The following is a 19,093-nucleotide window of genomic DNA, read 5'->3' as shown; positions in this document are numbered from 1 at the left end:
AGGCCTCAGTTAGAATACTGCGCCCAGTTCTGGGCACTACACTATAGGAAGGATGTTAAGGCATTGGAAAGGGTGCAGAGGAGATTTACGAGGGTGGTACCAGGAATGAGGGACCTTGATTATGAGGAAAGGCAAGAGAGGTTAGGATTATTCTCATTGGAGCAGAGAAGGTTACGAGGAGACCTAATAGAGGTTTTCAAAATCATGAGGGGATTTGATAGGTTAGAAAGGGAAAAACTGTTCCCACTGGTGGGTGTGTCGGTGACTCGAGATCACAGATTTAAATTAATCTCTAAAAGCAGAGGGGAGGTGAGAAGACATGTTTTCACGCAGCGAGTTGTTCGAATCTGGAATGCACTGCCTGAAAGGGTGGTGGAGGCCGATTCGATAACAACTTTTAAGGAGGATGGGTATTTGAGGAGGACGGGTTTGCAGGGTTATGGGGAAAGGGCTGGGGAGTGGGATTGACATTACATTGCTGTTGTCAAAGAGCCGGCACAGACTCGATGGGCCAAATGGCCTCTTTTTGTGCTGTACAATTCTATAATATAAAACCCAGATTGTCCACTGGAGTGAGCAGTGATCATCCTGCTTTCAACTCATCTCGAGTCCTTTACAAAGTTAACGGGGCCGGAAAGGTTTATCTGATGTGTAAACGCAAACACTCGAAAGCATTTTGATAAAATGTGTTCTTTCATTTAAAAAACACACTGGGCATGACTCTAGCTTGGCCGAGCAGTTAAGAGTCCAACCTACCTGCGGCCTCAAGGCAGGGACTGAGCTCAGTCAGACACCATCTCTCGCTGGTAACCTCTGATACACAGAGAACTTGCATTGTTACAGCATCTCATGCGACTAAACGTCTCGATTCCTCCGGGATGCAGCCTTTAACGTGTGGAATGTGATGTTGAACAAATAATTTAAAATATAATTCAGCACAGATCAACCCGTGGCTCATTCCAAGGACTTGCTTACTTACTTAAATTCAGTGCCTGAATTTGAACAAGGGTACAGGCTCGCAATCCCCAGAGCAGTGATAATAACAAGTTGCATTTATATAACACCCAGATGGCGCCAGATGGTGTCTCAGAGCGATAAGAACATATTGCTTTATATTCCCATTCCCTGATAGTCACCGTGATCCCAGATCCCTCTTTCCGATGAGCAAAGTACACAAAGCAGTTTGATCACAGTGAGCAGCTCTTATGAATGCTCGGCAATGTGTAACTCTCCAAAAAGAACCCTCTCCTTTGTGATTTTTGATGACATTTTAAGCAAAGATTGCAAAGTTTATTCCTATTTTTTGGAGAATTTCTCTACTCCTCCCCCCTCTTCCAAATCTCACAATCTTAGTCTTAAAACAAAAGCTCCCCAAACGAGAAGAATCTGTGATCAAAATCCAGCACCTGGCCCAGCACACACACAGCTTGAACTCCAGACACACATGGGTGAGGAGGGGCAGAGAAGGGGGAGGAGGAGACATAAGGACAGAGGCAAATCCCAGTTACACATCTGTGCCAAACAAAGGTCTATGAACATAGACCTGCCTGAGCAAAGCTCTAGCCTCCAGAGGCAGTCAGCTGCAATCACAAGCACGGTTTTAAATCAAGGCTTAAAGAAACCACTGGTTTGCCAGAGTTAATTAAACCAGCCAGAGGAAACAGCAGATCACCCACCCCCCAGCCAGAGGAAACAGCAGATCACCCACCCCCCAGCCAGAGGAAACAGCAGATCACCCACCCCCCAGCCAGAGGAAACAGCAGATCACCCACCCCCCAGCCAGAGGAAACAGCAGATCACCCACCCCCCAGCCAGAGGAAACAGCAGATCATCCACCCCTAAGCCAGAGGAAAAAGCAGATCATCCACTCCCTCAGCCAGAGGAAACAGCAGATGTAATAATAATCCTTGCATTTGATATAGTGCTTTTCACGTCTTCTGAACGTCTCAAACGCTTCACAGAATAGACTGTAAAGTGAATTGACTGTACATTTGTGGGTGAAACATTGCAGCCAATTGCGCACAGCAGTGTCCCACAAACAGTCGTGGATTGAAAATGACCAATTTATTATTGTTTTGAAGGGATTATTATTAGGCGTGTGGAGTAGAGAAACTTGCCCAAGGTTTCGCCCTGCCTGGAATTGAACCCAGGTGTCTCGCTTGCAAGGCGAGCGCTCTTACCACTGAGCTACAAGACTCCATGGCTGGGGGAATCGCCCCCGTCAATCCCCCCCCTCTCCTTCCACCCAGCCAACCACCCCGCCCTCGCTCCCCCCCAGCCATCCCCCCCACCCTCGCTCCACCCCCAGCCAACCCCCCACTCGCTCCCCCCAGTCAACCCCCCCTCGCTCCCCCCCAGTCAACCCCCCCTCGCTCCCCCAGCCAATCCCCCCTCGCTCCCCAGCCAATCCCCCTTGCTCCCCCCAGCCAACACCCCCTCGCTCCCCCACCAGCCAATCCCCCCCTCTCTCCCCCCCAGCCAACTTCCCCCCCACTCTCTGCAGCCAACACCCCCCCGCTCCCCCCAGGCAACGTTGAGAGACAGACATGCACACGCCGACACAACCACAGTTAAAATGTGCAATAATGTAGTCCAGTTCTCCCCAGAACAGAAGGTGTTTGAGTGACCTCCCCACTCGTGAGCTGGGGCCAAAGCTGGGACAACAGCAGTAAGTAAGCCGAGGAACCGACTCACAGAACCCAAGTGCAGTGTTTGTAAAGAGTTGCCCCGACACAGCAGCACCTCCAAACACACTGCACACAGAGAAAATACAACCCCTCCACCTACAAAGAGAACCCTAACAGAGAGAGAAACACATCCTGCAACATGCACACTCCACCTGTACAGAGAGAAACACATGAATAGAGACAGACATACAAAGAGAAAACACATACCCATACACAAAAAAGACACGTGAATACAGAGTGCAAGACACCCACACAGAGAAACACCAGCAGAGTAGCTCATACAATCATTCAATTTCAATCCTTAACCAACACACGCCCAAATAAAGGTCTGTAAAAGTGCATCTATGAATCATAACTAACTATACTGATTACATCTAGTGATCACTTAAATCATGTCCAGACACGATTTGTCTAGAATTCTACTCAATTCATATAAGACTTCAAAGCTCAGGAAACCCCGTGCTCCCCTCAATATATGAAACAGACTTTGAGCTAAATTCAGTTCCTGCGAGTGTGTCACACCCGGAGCACAGTCTGTAAACAGATTTACAGTAAATACACACAACCTGCAACACAGAAGCACCATTCTCACTCATCACACCTGATAGGAAATGTGTGAGAAGTGGGTCTGACCACCCACACAATCCTGACCCTCAAACCTCCCCCACAATCTCCAGGACCTGTTCCAGCCGCTGACTTACTGTCTGAGCGATGCAGAATGTGATACACACACTGAGGGGATATTATTCCCCACCTCACCAACCCCACGGCTACACACTGTATCCCACCTTTAAACAGTTTCCAAGTAGACTCAATTTTTTCCCGCCAAAAAAATCCTGCATAACTTTATATTGCACCTTAGATCAGCTGGCCCGCGCCCAGTACTGCAGAGAATAGCGATGGGTAGGTACCAGGATGCAGAGAAGGGGAGGGGTAGGTGACCAGCCTGTGCTTACACCCTTCACCCTGAGCTTACAGTGAAAGCAAAACATCGCTGAAACAGAATTCCAACTTAGCAGCAAAAGTGAGAGCAACACTTTCTTTGGCAAGTCCTTTTGTGAATCTCTTCCTGCAGATTCCAGCCAAAAGAGGCAAATGGGTGGCCAGAGAGAGACCATGGGAGAGAGAATCTGTAGTTTCTTGCAGGGAAAGAGTACATTAGGAGATCACTGACAACAATAATAATCCTTGCTATATATATATATATATATGATATAGCGCCTTATCATGTCGTTGAGATGCCTCAAAGCGCTTCACAAATGTTGTGTATTTTATGGGTTCAGTTCAGACTATATTTGTTTGCTGCATTTCTTCAGTGTCTCAGAAAGTGCTGGGGGTCTGAGTCATATAGACAGGTGAGACCCGATGGCCAGTCTGGGGGAGTGATATTGACTGCACCCGTTCCTCCCGCCACCCTCCAGGCCTTACCCCAACTGCTTATTGCTGTTTCACAGGTTCCTCCACCAGCGCAGTGAGTGAGCAATAGTCACTGAGCACTGGTCAGATTCACACACCGACTGGACATCACAGCAGATCCTCACCTCGAGGAGGGGGTGTAAGGGGAGGTTAAAGCCTGCCTCACCCCGCACCCCTAGACTTGTGAGATGAGCTGCATGTTGAAGCTGGGTGAACGGGACTGCTTGGTGAGAGGGGGCGCGAGTTCAGTGGCCCGGCCAAGCCTCTCTTCCTGGAGGCTGATGGTGGAGAAGCGGTTAGAGTTGGTGCCAATGAGGTTGGAGCTGACCTCTGGGGACCCGCTGGCCTGACTGCCATTCATGTGGTCGAATAGCTTGTTGACGGAGGCGCTGACGGTCCTGGCCAGGCAGGTAGCTCCAGGCTTAGTCACAAGCTGGTCACTGGGGAGAGACAGCAGCTTCATCTCCATAGATTCTGGGGCCGTTCGCGGGAGCTGGGGTCGGCTCCTGACCTCGGCCGGGCTCTCGGGTCTGTAGGCCGTGGGCTGATCTCTCTCCCTCCCTGTCCGACTCCCGGCACCCCTCCTGCCGCTGCCCCTCAGGCTGCTGCTGGGCTGGCTGCTGCTGGAGGCCCCTGACGAGAAGCCCTCGTCTGCATCGGTCAGCCCCACAAACTCCTCTGCTCCACTCAGGCCACCTTGCTCTGCGGGATAGAGACGCAGGGTTGACCTCAGCACAACTGAGCAAACCCGACTGGCACCCGACTGAATGTGAGACACATAAACACCTGACACCCCCCCACCCACACCCACACCCACACACACACACATAGAGAGCCACAACACAAATACAGATGCACACAGACATACAGAGAAGGGTAGTCTCACACAGAGAGCAAGACAGAGAAAGACACACACAGACACACACAAGGAGTGAGACAGACAGAAAGATAGAGAGAGACCAGACAGAAGGGCGCACACACACACACACACAGATATAGAGAGACACATAGAAACACATAGAGAGGCACACAAAGGTACAGATATGGACACAGACAATGTCTGCCAAGCTTTGTCTCTTTTCAGACCACAAACAGCATTAACTACAAAAACTTGCATTAATACAGAACACTTCACACAGGATAGTCTTAGAGCACTGTAACCGCTGACCTATATCACATTGTACCCGCTTAACTAAACAACATCTAGGTTTATTTTTTGGTCAGCCTGGCACATGTGAAAACCCATTATCCATCAGCATAAGTAAATTTACCACACCAAACTAAACAACTAAACCAAAGCTGTAACTATTTAATTATACTGCATCTATAACTAACGACACTACACTGTTTAACTGGATCATGGTAAGAAGTGGAATTTCCCGCCCAGAAAGTGGAGCTAATTGATTGGATGTTTTTAAAGGCGAATGCAAGTTCAGATGGTCCTTTATGGTCAACTAGAATCTTTTTATTAATCTAACTTTCCTCTGTTGTCCTAAACAGTTCGAGCATATCCTCTTTCAACCTCTTCAGATACACACAATACAGATACACACATACATCACAACACAAATACACAGAGAGCTAGAAGCAGAGGGAGAGAGAGACATACAAACCGCTAAAGGCAGAGAGAGTGAAAGAGGCACAGAGTGGTTGACATCTGTCGTTTATAAATCCTGCAGGTGAGACTGAGACAGCGAATAACCTACCTTGTCTGTTTCTCTCCATTTCTCACCACCCTCCACACATTTCTGGAGGGCACTGCTCTCAGAGGATGAGAAAAGGCATCACCCTCCAAGGCCTACCCCCAGGGGCTCATCACCTCACTCAACTGCCTGTTCCAACGCACAACAGAGCCAGGCCAGCAGCGTACTAACTGTGGAGCCAGGGTTGATTTTTACGGGACCATGTACACTATGCAAGGCAAAGGACTTCTATGATACATCATTTAAGTGCTTTGAGACGTCCTCCCAATGTGAAACTGCATAAATTTAACATAAATATGTAAATATTGTATTTCCTACCCAATAACCTGGAAACTCGGCAGCCCGGTACTCAGACGGCACCAGACCAACATGATGGGTGGGACGGGAAGGGAGAGGACAGCAGGAGAAGGACACGCATCCTGTATAACATCCGATTAGGAACAACGTTCGGAGAAAACCAGGTTGGGATCAATAAACCAGGTACTGTTACACCCCTGCCAGTGCCTGGATCTCACTGACTCCAGGACACTGAGGGTGGGGAGGGAGGTGGGGAAAATGATGGGGGAATGGGGACAGTGAGGGGGGACTGGACACTGAGAGGAGGCAGGGACAGTGGGGGGGTGGGGCCAGTGAGGGGGGCGGGAGAGGACGTCAGATAAAGGGATACAAGTACAATCTCTAATCAGCGAAGGGTTTTGAGCAGGGAGCTTTTACATGATACAATATAGAGGGATGGGTTCATTGCTATCTGGGTCACAATTCATTGCCTAGTCACAAGGCCGAAAGACCTTCTGTTTCTAACTTTTGCTAACACACGGGGATGGGGGAGCGGTAGTGCCAGGTGGACCAGATGGACTTGGTGGTCTGGCGAGGAAGGGATAGAGCAAAACCTTGACCTTAAGGTCAGCCAATGGATGGGCTGTAATTCTCTCTAAAAGTCAATGCTTCTCAAGAGCTGCCTGCCTGTTTGTGGGGAGGGGACAGAGATAAGAAGAATGATGTCACCCAGAGTACAGGAACATATGAGTGAATGGACGAAGCTCAAAGCTACACTGCATTTGAAGGCAAAAGGTGTTGAAATTTATTTGGTGTGTTGTGGGGGGGGAGGTTTTGGGTGGGCTGACATAATTTGTATTTGGGTACAGGGGTATCATATGAGTGAGAACCTCTTTGTAATGACTTCTTAAAGGGAAGCTTGTCTCTCAGTTACGGTCACGCCAGTATCTCCAAAGGGGTGTGGAGGATGTTGAATGAAGTATTCATCAATCTCACAGGACTGAAGTTAATTTCTAAACTTTCCGCACAAAGTTTAAATAAACTTTTAAACTTCTAAAGTTTTAGCCAATCACACATCCACATGGTCTCAAGTTGAGAAACGAATTATGGGAAACGGCAAAAGTGGCCGCTCAACCAGCTGGTAAGTCTGCACCCTCCCCACACTGATATCGCATCATTTCAGCAGCCAGGGTTATGAAGACAGGACAGTGAGACCACATTAATAAATATTTCAACAGAGACTTCATCATGCAGTTGAAGCTATCCAGCCCACTTCCCCCTGCACTCTCAGGCAGCCCAAGATTATCCATGGCGGTGAACCTGCAAGGACAATGACACTGCGAGTGGACAAAGCAGACAGGGAGAGCATGTAGGAGAGAGATCCCAAGACCAACAGCTTGGTCTGCCATCTCTCAAACTAGCGGGTTGACACGGACTATTGCCCATTTAATGCACACCCTTAGGTTATTGGTAACATGGCACAGAGGAACTCAGCCCGATAAGCCCTCTGATCGTCCGATAACAAGTGGTTCAGCCAGTCACTAGATCAGCCATAAAGCAAGAAAATTCCTCCACCTTCAATTAATGAATTTCCTAATCTCATCCACATGGTTCCAGCTCTCCTCTCCATCCCAATTGCACAATTGCTGAGGATAGGATCAGGCTGGAATAGGTCTCCACAAACATTGCTGACACTCAGTGAATAAGAAACAGGGAGGAGGTCTTTAGACAGTAAAATCAAAAAAGTAGTATTTTGGCATTGGTTACAGTTGTGAGTTCAAAGATCCCCAAATTTGTCCAAGGTGGTCAACATCAGTGGGTCAAGATGGTGAACAGCAATCTATTGAGCTCCTTAGAAAAGGCTGCTCCCCATTCTTTCACTGCATTCTTACAGAGTGGAAAGGAAAAGATAGATCTCATTCCATTTAGCACTCTCACCTAGTCAGTCAGGACCGTAACCCCAGTTGGTTAGTCATGTCGGAAGTTCAGCACAGTCCTTTAAATGCCTGGGCTATAGGAAGTGTTGCAAAGAGGAGGGGGGGACGCACATAGCGTCTCACGGTGACAGTGGAGGGTGGGCCACAACTCCTGGTAAGCGGGAGAGCACAGGGCTGGGGAAGAAATACAGTCAGGGTTGCGTTGGGTGATAAGCACATACTGTCGTTTAGTTCAGCCACATAGACCCCAAGTTCTCTCAAAGTGCAGAGATTGGAGCTGCTGTGTTGCCTCAGCTAGTTCAGCACAAAGCGCAATTTCTGTGCAGAGCTGCTGACCTGCCTGGCCTGGCACAGCAATAGTGTGACCTGCAGCTTGGTGAAGAGGAATAGGCGGTGGGTGGCTAGCCGGGCTCAGACCCTCGCCTCCCCAATCAGTCTACAGTTGCTTTTTTAAGGGGAGCTGGGAGGTGCCCTGAATCCTGAAGACCACAGCCAGTCCTCCGAGCAGCCCTGCCCAGTGGCACCCACAGGGCCCCTCGCCCTCCTGTTGGGTATCCTCACCTCTGATTGGCCAATAATAATAATCCTTGCACTTGATATAGGGCCTTATCACGTGGAGTCCTGTAGCTCAGTGGTTAGAGCACTCGCTTTGCAAGCGAGAGACCTGAGTTCAATTCCAGGCAGAGGGCGAAACCTTGGGCAAGTTTCCTTACTCCACACAGAGCCTAATAATAATCCCTCCAAAACCAAAAACAATAATAAATTGGTCATTTTCAATCTACGACTGTTTGTGGGACATTGCTGTGCGCAATTGGCTGCCGCGTTCGCCCACAAATATACAGTCAATTCACTTTACAGTGTGTTCTGTGAAGCGCTTTGAGACGTCCTCCCGACATGAAAAGCGCTATATCAAATGCAAGGATTATTATTATTATTATTGAAACGTCTCAAAGCGCTTCACAGAATATTCTGTAAAGTTTATTTTGTGCTTGAAATTCAGCAGCCAATTGCGTATAGTGATGTCCCACAAACAGTCGTGGATTGAGTGACCAAATTATTTTTTTTTTAAACAAAGGGATTATTACTGCCAGAAAACCATCCACCAATCAACTAACAACTGTGTGCCTACTTACTGATAGGTAAACAGAGGCATTGTGGAGTAAGGAAACATGACTGAGGTTTCACCCCGCCCAGGAATCGAACCAGGATCGTCTCGCTTGTGAGGAAAGTACTCTAACTAATATGCTACAGTTGGGGAGTCCTCACATTTGATTGCCAATGAACCTGTCAATCAAGTCAATGGCTGACCAGTGTTAAAGGGGATCGATGAGTTTTACTCAGCCCCCCCACCCTAGATTATTTTCACACCCCTCCCCGCCTCCTCTGGACACAAAAGGACCTAAGCTGCAAAGAGGACCATGTGCTTCCATCCTCCTCACTGATCCCTGATCTCCGGCCTACCCTCTGCTGGAGCTGCTGGGTCCCGGAGACTCCGCTGGGAGGCTCCTGGTGCCCCATGCCCATTCCACTCGCACTCCCCCGCCAATCCAGCCGAGCAGGGGATCAGGGAGCTGGAGTCGGCATCGTCTGACAAGTCAAAGCAATCTGGGATTCAACACAACACAGAAGATTGATTGATTTCTGGCTCTTGCCGCCAATGAAGGGGTTAATGATGATCAGAGAGGGAGAGCAGAATTAAGACAATAGAAGTAAAGACGAAAGGAATTGAAGGTTTAGCAGACAGGGTGAGAGCGATGGCCCTCAACAGGACAGACACAGTCGCTCACCAGGACTCCCACTAGGGGGTAAAAGGTCACGGTTACGTGCCGGTTACCCGCACGATGATCCTCTGCGCCCCCGGTCAGAGCCTTTTTTTTGATCAGTCGGGTGCCTGACACATGTGGAAACCCATCACCATGTTTAAGAGTCTCCAAACCAAACTGAGAATTCTATGCATCCCACCTACACATGAAAATTCCAGAAATAGATTGTTGGAATAGAATGCACACTCTCTCCCTGGAGGGACGCCTCCTGCTTACCTATTTGTGAGGCACAGGTTGGCAAGAGCCAAGGTTTGGGGACCCCAGAGTGTGTGTTGGGGAAACTGCTGGAGACTAACCAGCTAAAACTGCATAACTTGCCATTGATATCGCTGTTTGGCAAGCTTTTCCGCTGCTTGCCCAGCTAGGACTGCCCGACCTATTTGGACTTTGGCTTGCAGAGATGACAGGAGCTAAGTAGGAAAAGTCCCAGTCCCCAGTGACTGGTCTGCCTTTCCAAACCCTACTGATGTGCTGTCATCAGCAGTGCCCTGGAATACTGTGAACTCAGGAGCCAGAATACTGAGACTCAAGGGTGAGCAACTGTTATTACATATAGATTGTCCTACTCATCACTGCCTGGAACACTGGGCTCAGCAACGCCCGATCCGAAGCACTGCACTTCTCCACCCCTAGGCTGGTTCCTGGAATACAGACGCAGGCTTACCAACAGCCCAGGGTAGAACCCAGCCCAGACTGGGGATGCTTGTGTATCTTTAAACTAACCAGATTGTCTGGACAGACAGGACAGAGCCCAAAACAGACTGGCTGGAGAAGGGAGGTCGATTTGGGATTTGATCATTGAAGGGGTAGCTTACCTTCTCTCTTCCATCGGTGCCGGCGGATGGAGGCAGTGGTGACTGCCGTGTGGGATATCCTCGGCACCGTGGGAGTCACATCCACCTGCAAACATTTCCGGCTGACCTGTGAAACATCAGGGGCATCAAAGGGCAACGAACTCCTCATGGCATTAGCAACCTGTGGGAGAGGAGTCAAGACCAACATTGAAGACAAGGCATCAAAACCTCAAAGCACACCACCCAGCGAAGCCTTGCCAGCAGGCACAGTGGGCTTCAGGGCTTCACTTACTATGTTTCTGAACAAAAGTCAATGGGTCCCAGGTCACTGACCAACCAGAACTCCGCCTCAACCCCTCTACCGGAGCAATTGCCTTTCAATGCCTTCCCTTCACTCCCTGCTTTATCTAACCTTAAATCCCACCTTAACACCTACCCTTTTGACTGGGCCTCTCCCCCTTCCCACTTACCATTGTTCAGCATTCCCGAAAGGCTCTCCCGACTGAAAGGCACGGTATAAATGCAAGTTGTTGTTGCAGCAATGGGAATTCTAATAGATTCCTCTTTGAGGACTCCAGCAATTTAGATCCCACGCTGTGTGAAACTACCCTGATGTTTGGCAACCCTTATTACACACTATTAAATGTCATCGCACCAAGCTACACTTACAAAAGGGCTGAACAGATTTTCAAGTTGGCATTTGATATTGCGCTTTCACATCTTCTAGTGCTTCACAGAATATGCTGTAAAGTGAATTGACTGTATATTTGTGGGTGAAACGTGGCAGCAAATTGCGCACAGCAGTGCCCCACAAACACCGACAGCCAATGATAGCCAATATGGGTTCATGAAGGGGAGGTCTTGCCAATCTAATTTACTGATTTTCTTTGATGGTGTGACAAGGGAGCTTGATAAGGATAAGGTTGTGGATGTTGTATATCTGGATTTCAGTAAGGCTTTGATACAGCGCCTCAGAGTGCTTACCATGGCAGAGCCTGACTCCAAGCTAGGCTGGGGGGGGGGAAGGTGGCCGTAAGCACGGGTAAAGAGGAAGATTTTCAGGTGGGACTTGAAAAAGGGGAGAGGGCAAGGCGGAGGGATTGAGTGAGAGTGTTCCAGAGTTTCGGGGCGTAGTGGCTGAAAGTGCAACCTCTGATGGTGAGATGGAGGGTGCGAGGGATGAGCAGGAGGCCAGAGCCAGTCGAGCAGAGGCACCGGGTGGTGGATTGGGGAGTGAGGAGGTCGGAGAGATAGGGAGGTCCCAGAGAGTGAAGGGATTTGAACACAAGTGTGAGAATCTTGAAGTCGATCTGTTCGGTGATGGGGAGCCAGTGAAGCCTGGGCAGAACTGTGAGATGTGGATACGGAGTTTGGTAAGTATGCGGGCGGCAGAGTTCTGAATGAGCTGGATCTTTTGAATAGTGGAGCTGGGGAGACAGGTTACAGGAGAATATGAACATACTTGGGAATTGGGCAGATGAAATTCAATGTGGAGAAATGTAAAGTACTTCATATAGCGACAAAAAATCCTGGAAGGGATTATTATTTGAATGGAAGGAAAATAATAGGTACCGAAAATGAAAAGGACCTGAGGTTCCTGATTGACAATAAATTGAAACTCTCACAACAATACTCTGTGGCATTAAGTAAAGCAAACCAGATGTTGGGATTTATCAAAAGATCAATAGGAAGCTGAAATAGTGGGGTAAGTAATCCTACCACTGCACAAATCATTGATGAGACGAACTTAAGAGTACTGTGCACAGTTCTGGTCAACACAGTACAAAAAGGATATTGGAGAAATCGAGAAGATATAGAGGGGGCAACCAAAATGATTGAAGGAATGGAGGGATTGGACTATGGACTAAGTAAATTGGGCATGTTCATGCTGGAAAACAGAAGATTGAGATTGCTGTCTTTAAGATTCTAAAAGGGCTAGACAATATAGATCATGATAGAATGTTTCAACTTGTCCAGAATAGAAAAACCAGAGGACATGGCTTGCAATTGAAATTGCAATTTGTAAATTCATAACAAATCTACGCAAACAATATTTCAATGAATGAATAGTGAATCTGTGGAACAGGCTCCATAGGGAGATGATTGAAGCAGGAAGTGTTGATTCTTTCAAACATAGATTATCTTTTAGAAAATAACATTATGGGATATAGTACATAGGTAGTTTGGGACATATGTGTGTGAGACCACTAGGAAGGTGGAAGGCGCACTAGATGGACCTTGTTCTTCTTTCGTCTAGCAATTCTTATGTTTTTATGTTCACATTGGGAGGACGTCCCAAGGCGCTGAACAGTCAGGGATTAGGACCGAGCAGGGTGGAAGTTGGGATCAGGGATGGTAGAGAAGGTGACTGAAGGCACAGTTAAAGAGGAGGGTCTTGAGGTGTGCCTTGATGGAGCCAAGGGAGGGAGCAAGGTGAAGAGAATGTGGGATGGAGTTCCAGAGGGCGGGGGAGAGAGGCTGAAGGCCCGACCACCGATGGTGGGGCAGGCCGGGCGGGGTCATGGAGCAGGCCAGAGCCTGCCAAGTGGAGGGAGCAGACAGGTTGATAAGTGGCCAGCAGGTCAGAGAGGTAGGAGGGGGAAAGGCCATGGAGGGCCTTGAAGATGAGGATGAGATTTTTTAACTTGATCCTCTGAGGGATGGGGGGCCACTGGAGCCAGGCAAGGGTGAATGTGATGGGGACACGGACCCTGGTGTGAGAGAGGACATGAGCTGCACAGTTCTGGATAATCTGCAGCTTGTGGAGGAAAGAGTTGGGGAGGCCGACAAGCAGGGCATTGGCATAATCAAGCCTGGATGTAATGAAGGCATGTATGAGGGTTTTGGTGTCCTGAGTGGTGAGGCAGTGACGGAGTCCGACAATGTTGCGGAGGTGGGGGAAGGCTGAGGGGGTCATGGCATGGATGTGGGGGAGAAAGGACAGTTGAGGGTCGAACAAGATGCCAGGGTTCCTGACTGGCTTGTTGAAGTGGAGTGTGCATCCATGGATGCTGATGCTGCCAATACTTGAGGTGCAGAGGCGCTGGCATGAGCCAATCAGGAGAGTCTCAGTCTTGCTGACGTCAAGTGTAGAAAGTTAGCTCTCATCCAGGACTTGATGTCTGACAGGGTGGAGGCAGAGTGATAGAGATGGGTGTCATCTGCATACATGTGGAAGTTGACCCCATGTCTGTGGATGATGTCACCAAGAGGGAGCATGTACAGGCTGAGGAGAGACCCGAGGACAGAGCCCTGAGGAACACCGCACGAGATGGTGCAGGAGGACAAAGTGGAGCTGCTGTGAGAAATAGCATTTGAATCATTCAAGGACAGAAACTTGAAGGTTAAGGTGAGAGGAGTGGCAGTGGAGGAGGATAGAGTGGTCCACAGTGTCAAATGTAGCAGAGAGGTCGAGGAAGACGAGGAGCCAAAGGGAGCCTTGGTCATAGATGGACAGAATGTTATTTGTCATCTTCACCAGGGCTGTTTCCGTGCTGTGGGCAGCACGAAAACCCAAATGGAGGGGTTTGGAAAGGGAGCGGCAGGAGAGGAAGGAGTGAAGCTGGGAATCAATCACTCTTTCAAAGACCTTGGAAAGGAAAAGGAGGTTGGAGATGGGGTGGTAGTTTGTGAGCAAGGATGGGTGTGAGGGAGGGAGGGGATGGTGGTTGGTGGACCGATAAATCAGATTTGAGCCAGGTCCACGTGGCGACATGCACCTGACTCGAGGGAGCAGAGGTGTCTGGTGTACTAGGGTGAGTTGCATGAGCAGGAGGTGCAAGGGCATCGAGAACGGTGGAGAGGGAGCTGTGGAGAATAGTGACCGAGGAAGATATGTCGGTGCAGGTGGTAGGCCAGAGGAGGAGGAGTTCAGACGACTCCAGGGCAGCCAACAAGCAGTGCAGGGAGATTCTTTTCCAGGGGCGGTGGGAGATGGCAGTGGGTTGGATGGTGGTGGGGAGAGGGATTGAGGAGTTAAGGGAGATTAAATTATGATCTGAGATGCCTTTGTTTGTGATTGTGATATCCGAGATAATGAAGCCCTATGTAATCATCAGGTCAAGTGGGTGGCCATGAACGTGGGTGGTAGAGGGCATGTGGAGGGAGAGGTTATTTGAGGAAAGGAGAGAGGAGAAGTCGGTGGAGATAGAGCAAGAGGGGGTGAAGTGCAGGTTGAAGTCACCGAGGATAAGGAGGCATTCAGGACAGAGGCAGAGGGAAACTAAGAGGGCAGAGGCGTTAGAGATGAAGATGAGGAGGGCTTGGCGGGACAATAAATCAGGAGAATTTTGAGGGAAAGATTGGAGGGATGATAGAGAGGGTAAGGTGCTCGAAGAGGGTTGAATGAGCTGGGGGAATAGGGGGATAGAGCAAGTGAGCACCTGGAGATGAGAGCCACATCATCGCCATGGCGGTTAGGACGCGGGGTATGGTGGAAGGTATAGCCAAGTGGTGTGGCCTCAATCAGGGCTCAAATGTAATTTTGTATTGTATTACAAATGTCTGATTCTTCTCATATACACCCACACAAACTCAAGTGCTCTCTCACATGAACATCACTTCCTCTGGCACTTTATATCCAGCCACCGATCTCATAAGAATTGCTAGAAGAAAGACCACCAAGTTTTTTGCCTTCCTGAGTCACATGCACATGTCATGCACCAAATTATATACTGTATCCCGAGATATTATTTTCTGAAAGAAATCTATCTGATTTGCTTTTGAAAGAATCAACTTTCTGTTTCCACCGTCTTGGGACATCCTCCCGACGTGAAAGGCGCTTTACAAATGTAATTTTGTTGTCATTGTTGTCTTTTTAGTGTTTCCACAGATTTGGTTTGAATTTATCCCCCATCAATCAACAACAACTACAACAATATAGTGACCCATACCTTAGATAGTGTCACAGGAGGGGGATGGGAAGAAGGGAGAGAGTCTGGGCGAGAGAGAGAGAAAGCAAAAGTGCATGAGGGGAGAGTGAGACAGGGATCATGTGAGAATGAGGGATACATAGAGTGAGAGTGTGTGTGAGATGAGGGAAGAGAGAGAGATGGGGGAGTTGGAGAGAATGAGAGGGTTGACAAAGAAATCCTAAAGTGGGGCTTGAACCCAAACTTTTTCAGAGGCGAGAGTACGACAACTGGTTAGGTCTCAGCTGTGTTCAATTCTGGGCACCACACTTCAGGAAGGATGTCGGCCTCGGAGAGGATGCAAAAGAGATTTACCAGAATGATACCAGAGATGAGGCGTTCAATTATGTGGAGAGACTAGAGAGCATGGGATTATTCTCTTTGGAGAAGATTGAGGGGAGACTTAATAGAGATGTTCAAAATTATGAGAGGTTTTGAGAGTAGATAGGGAGAAACTGTTTCCTTTGGTGAGTGGGTCAGTAACCAGAGGACACAGACTTATGATAATTGGCAAAAGAACCAGAGGGGAAGACAGGGAGAATTTTTTTTAAAAAAACAAGAGTTGTTACGGTCTGGAATGCAATGCCTGGAAGATGGCAATTCCTTTTGGAATAGCCTTCAAAAGGGAATTGGATAGGTATTTAAAAAGGAAAAAAAGTGCAGGTCTGTGGGGTAAGAGCGGGAGAATGGGACTAGTTGGTAGTTCTTTCAAAGAAGCATGATGGGCCGAATGGCCTCCTTCTGTGCTGTAAGATTTCATGATTCTATGAACTGAGCCGGGCTGACGCACACCGAACAGAATGAAATACCACTTGATACTATTACTATTACTGATACTATTACTGATCAGCAGAAAAAAAAGCAGAAAACAAGCTGGTTACAGTGGAAGCAAGAACAACTTCATTTAAACAGCGCCCGTCACAGCGCCGGGCTGTGACCGAGTGAGGGGGAGATGCAGGTGACCATAGGCGTAGTGGAAGAGGTAGGAGATTGGGAGAGGAAGAGGAGAGGGGGGCGAGAGAAGGGGTGGAGGGTGTGGGGAAGAGAGATTGTATGGAGACTAAAATCATGATCCTTCAGAGTCAGACAGCCCTGACATTTACACAGAGCACACAGCCCTGACACCGACACAGAGCACACAGCCCTGACACTGACACAGAGCCCTGACACTAACACAGAGCACACAGCCGTGACCCTAACACAGAGCACTGACACTAACACAGAGCTCTGACACTAACACAGAACACACAGCACTGACAATTACACAGAGCACAGAGCCCTGACACTAACACAGAGCACACAGCCCGACACAGAGCACAGAGCCCTGACACTAACACAGAGCACAGAGCCTGACATTGACACAGAGCACAGAGCCCTGACACTAACACAGAGCACAGAGCCCGACACAGAACACAGAGCCGTGACACGAACACAGAGCACAGAGCCCTGACATTTACACAGAGCACAGAGCACTGACACTAACACAGAGCACACAGCCTGACACTGACACAGAGCACAGAGCCCTGACACTAACACAGAGCACTGACGCTAACACAGAGCACAGAGCCGTGACACTAACACAGAGCACAGAGCCGTGACACTAACACAGAGCACAGAGCACTGACACTAACACAGAGCCCAGAGCCCTGATACTAACACAGAGCACTGACACTAACACAGAGCACTGATGCTAACACAGAGCACAGAGCCGTGACACTAACACAGAGCACAGAGCCGTGACACTAACACAGAGCACAGAGCACTGACACTAACACAGAGCACAGAGCCGTGACACTAACACAGAGCACAGAGCACTGACACTAACACAGAGCACACAGCCTGACATTTACACAGAGCACAGAGCACTGACACTAACACAGAGCACTGACACTAACACAGAGCACAGAGCCCTGACACTAACATAGAGCACAGAGCCCTGACACTAACACAGAGCTCTTACACTGACACAGAGTACACAGTCTGACACTGACACAGAACACACAGCCCAGACACTAACACAGAGCACACAGCCCTGACACTAACACACAGCTCTGACACTAACACAGAGCACAGAGCCCCGACACTAACACAGAACACACAGCCCTGACAATTACACAGAGCACAGAGCCCGACACAGAGCACAGAGCCGTCACACTAACACAGAGCACTGACATTTACACAAGGCACAGAGCCTGACATTTACACAGAGCACTGACACTAACACAGAGTACACAGCCCTGACACTTACACAGAGACCTGACACTAACACAGAGTACACAGCCTGACACTGACACAGAGTACACAGCCTGACACTGACACAGAGCACAGAGCCCTGACACTAACACAGAGCACAGAGCCCTGACACTAACACAGAGTACACAGCCCTGACACTTACACAGAGCTCTTACACTGACACAGAGTACACAGTCTGACACTGACACAGAGCACTGACACTAACACAGAGCACAGAGCCCGACACTAACACAGAGCACACAGCCCTGACACTAACACAGAGAACTGACACTAACACAGAGCTCTGACACTGACACAGAGTACACAGTCTGACACTGACACAGAGCACAGAGCTCTGACACTAACACAGAGCACACAGCCCTGACACTAACACAGAGCACAGAGCCCTGACACTAACACAGAGCACAGAGCGCTGACACTAACACAGAGCACAGAGCCCTGACACTAACACAGAGCACACAGCCCGACACTAACACAAAGCGCACAGCCCGACACTAACACAGAGCACACAGCCCGACACTAACACAGAGCCCTGACACTAACACAGAGCACACAGCCCGACACTGACACAGAGCACACAGCCCGACACTGACACAGAGCACACAGCCCGGACACCAACACGGAGCACAAAGCCCTGATACTTACACAGAGCACTGACACTAATACAGAGCACACAGCCCGACACCAACACAGAGCACACAGCCCTGACACTAACACAGACCACAGAGCCCTGACACTAACACAGAGCACAGAGCCCTGACACTAACACAGAGCACAGAGCCTGACATTTACACAGAGCCCTGACACGAACACAGAGTACACAGCCCGGACACTAACACAGAGCACACAGCCCTAACACTAACACAGAGCACTGACACTAACACAGAACACAGTGCACTGACACTAACACAGAGCACAGAGCCTGACATTGACACAGAGCACAGAGCCTGACACAGAGCACAGAGCCCTGACACTAACACAGAGCACGGACGCTAACACAGAGCACAGAGCCCTGACACTAACACAGAGCACTGACACTGACACAGAGCACAGAGCCCTGACACTAACACAGAGCACAGAGCCCTGACACTAACACAGAGCCCTAACACTAACACAGAGCCCTGACACTAACACAGAGCACACGAGCCCTGACATACACAGAGCACCACAGCCCTGACACCGACACAGAGCACTGACACAACACTGAGCACTGACACAGAGCCCTGACACTACACAGACACACAGCCGTGACCCTAACACAGAGCACTGAGCCACACTAACACAGAGCTCTGAC

The 19,093-nt window shown here is 49.1% G+C and overlaps 2 protein-coding genes across 2 annotated transcripts in view; both read right to left on the bottom strand.

Moving 5' to 3' along the window:
- ube2f (ubiquitin-conjugating enzyme E2F (putative)) overlaps positions 1-19,093 on the bottom strand; it is a 136,050-nt gene that overhangs the window by 33,857 nt on the left and 83,100 nt on the right. The window lies entirely within an intron of this gene.
- Positions 3,930-10,817, bottom strand: LOC103191228 (protein FAM126B; the record flags this gene model as incomplete). The annotated part of the gene is given in 2 exon segments (XM_042336380.1): positions 3,930-4,805; positions 10,658-10,817. Coding segments are annotated over 2 exon segments (687 nt in total), but the record flags the coding sequence as incomplete, so codon positions are not given.

The sequence above is a fragment of the Callorhinchus milii genome, unplaced genomic scaffold, assembly GCF_018977255.1.
Source record: "Callorhinchus milii isolate IMCB2004 unplaced genomic scaffold, IMCB_Cmil_1.0 Scaffold6, whole genome shotgun sequence".
NCBI classification, from domain to species: domain Eukaryota; kingdom Metazoa; phylum Chordata; class Chondrichthyes; order Chimaeriformes; family Callorhinchidae; genus Callorhinchus; species Callorhinchus milii.
This window is presented reverse-complemented; position numbering and strand designations above follow the sequence as displayed.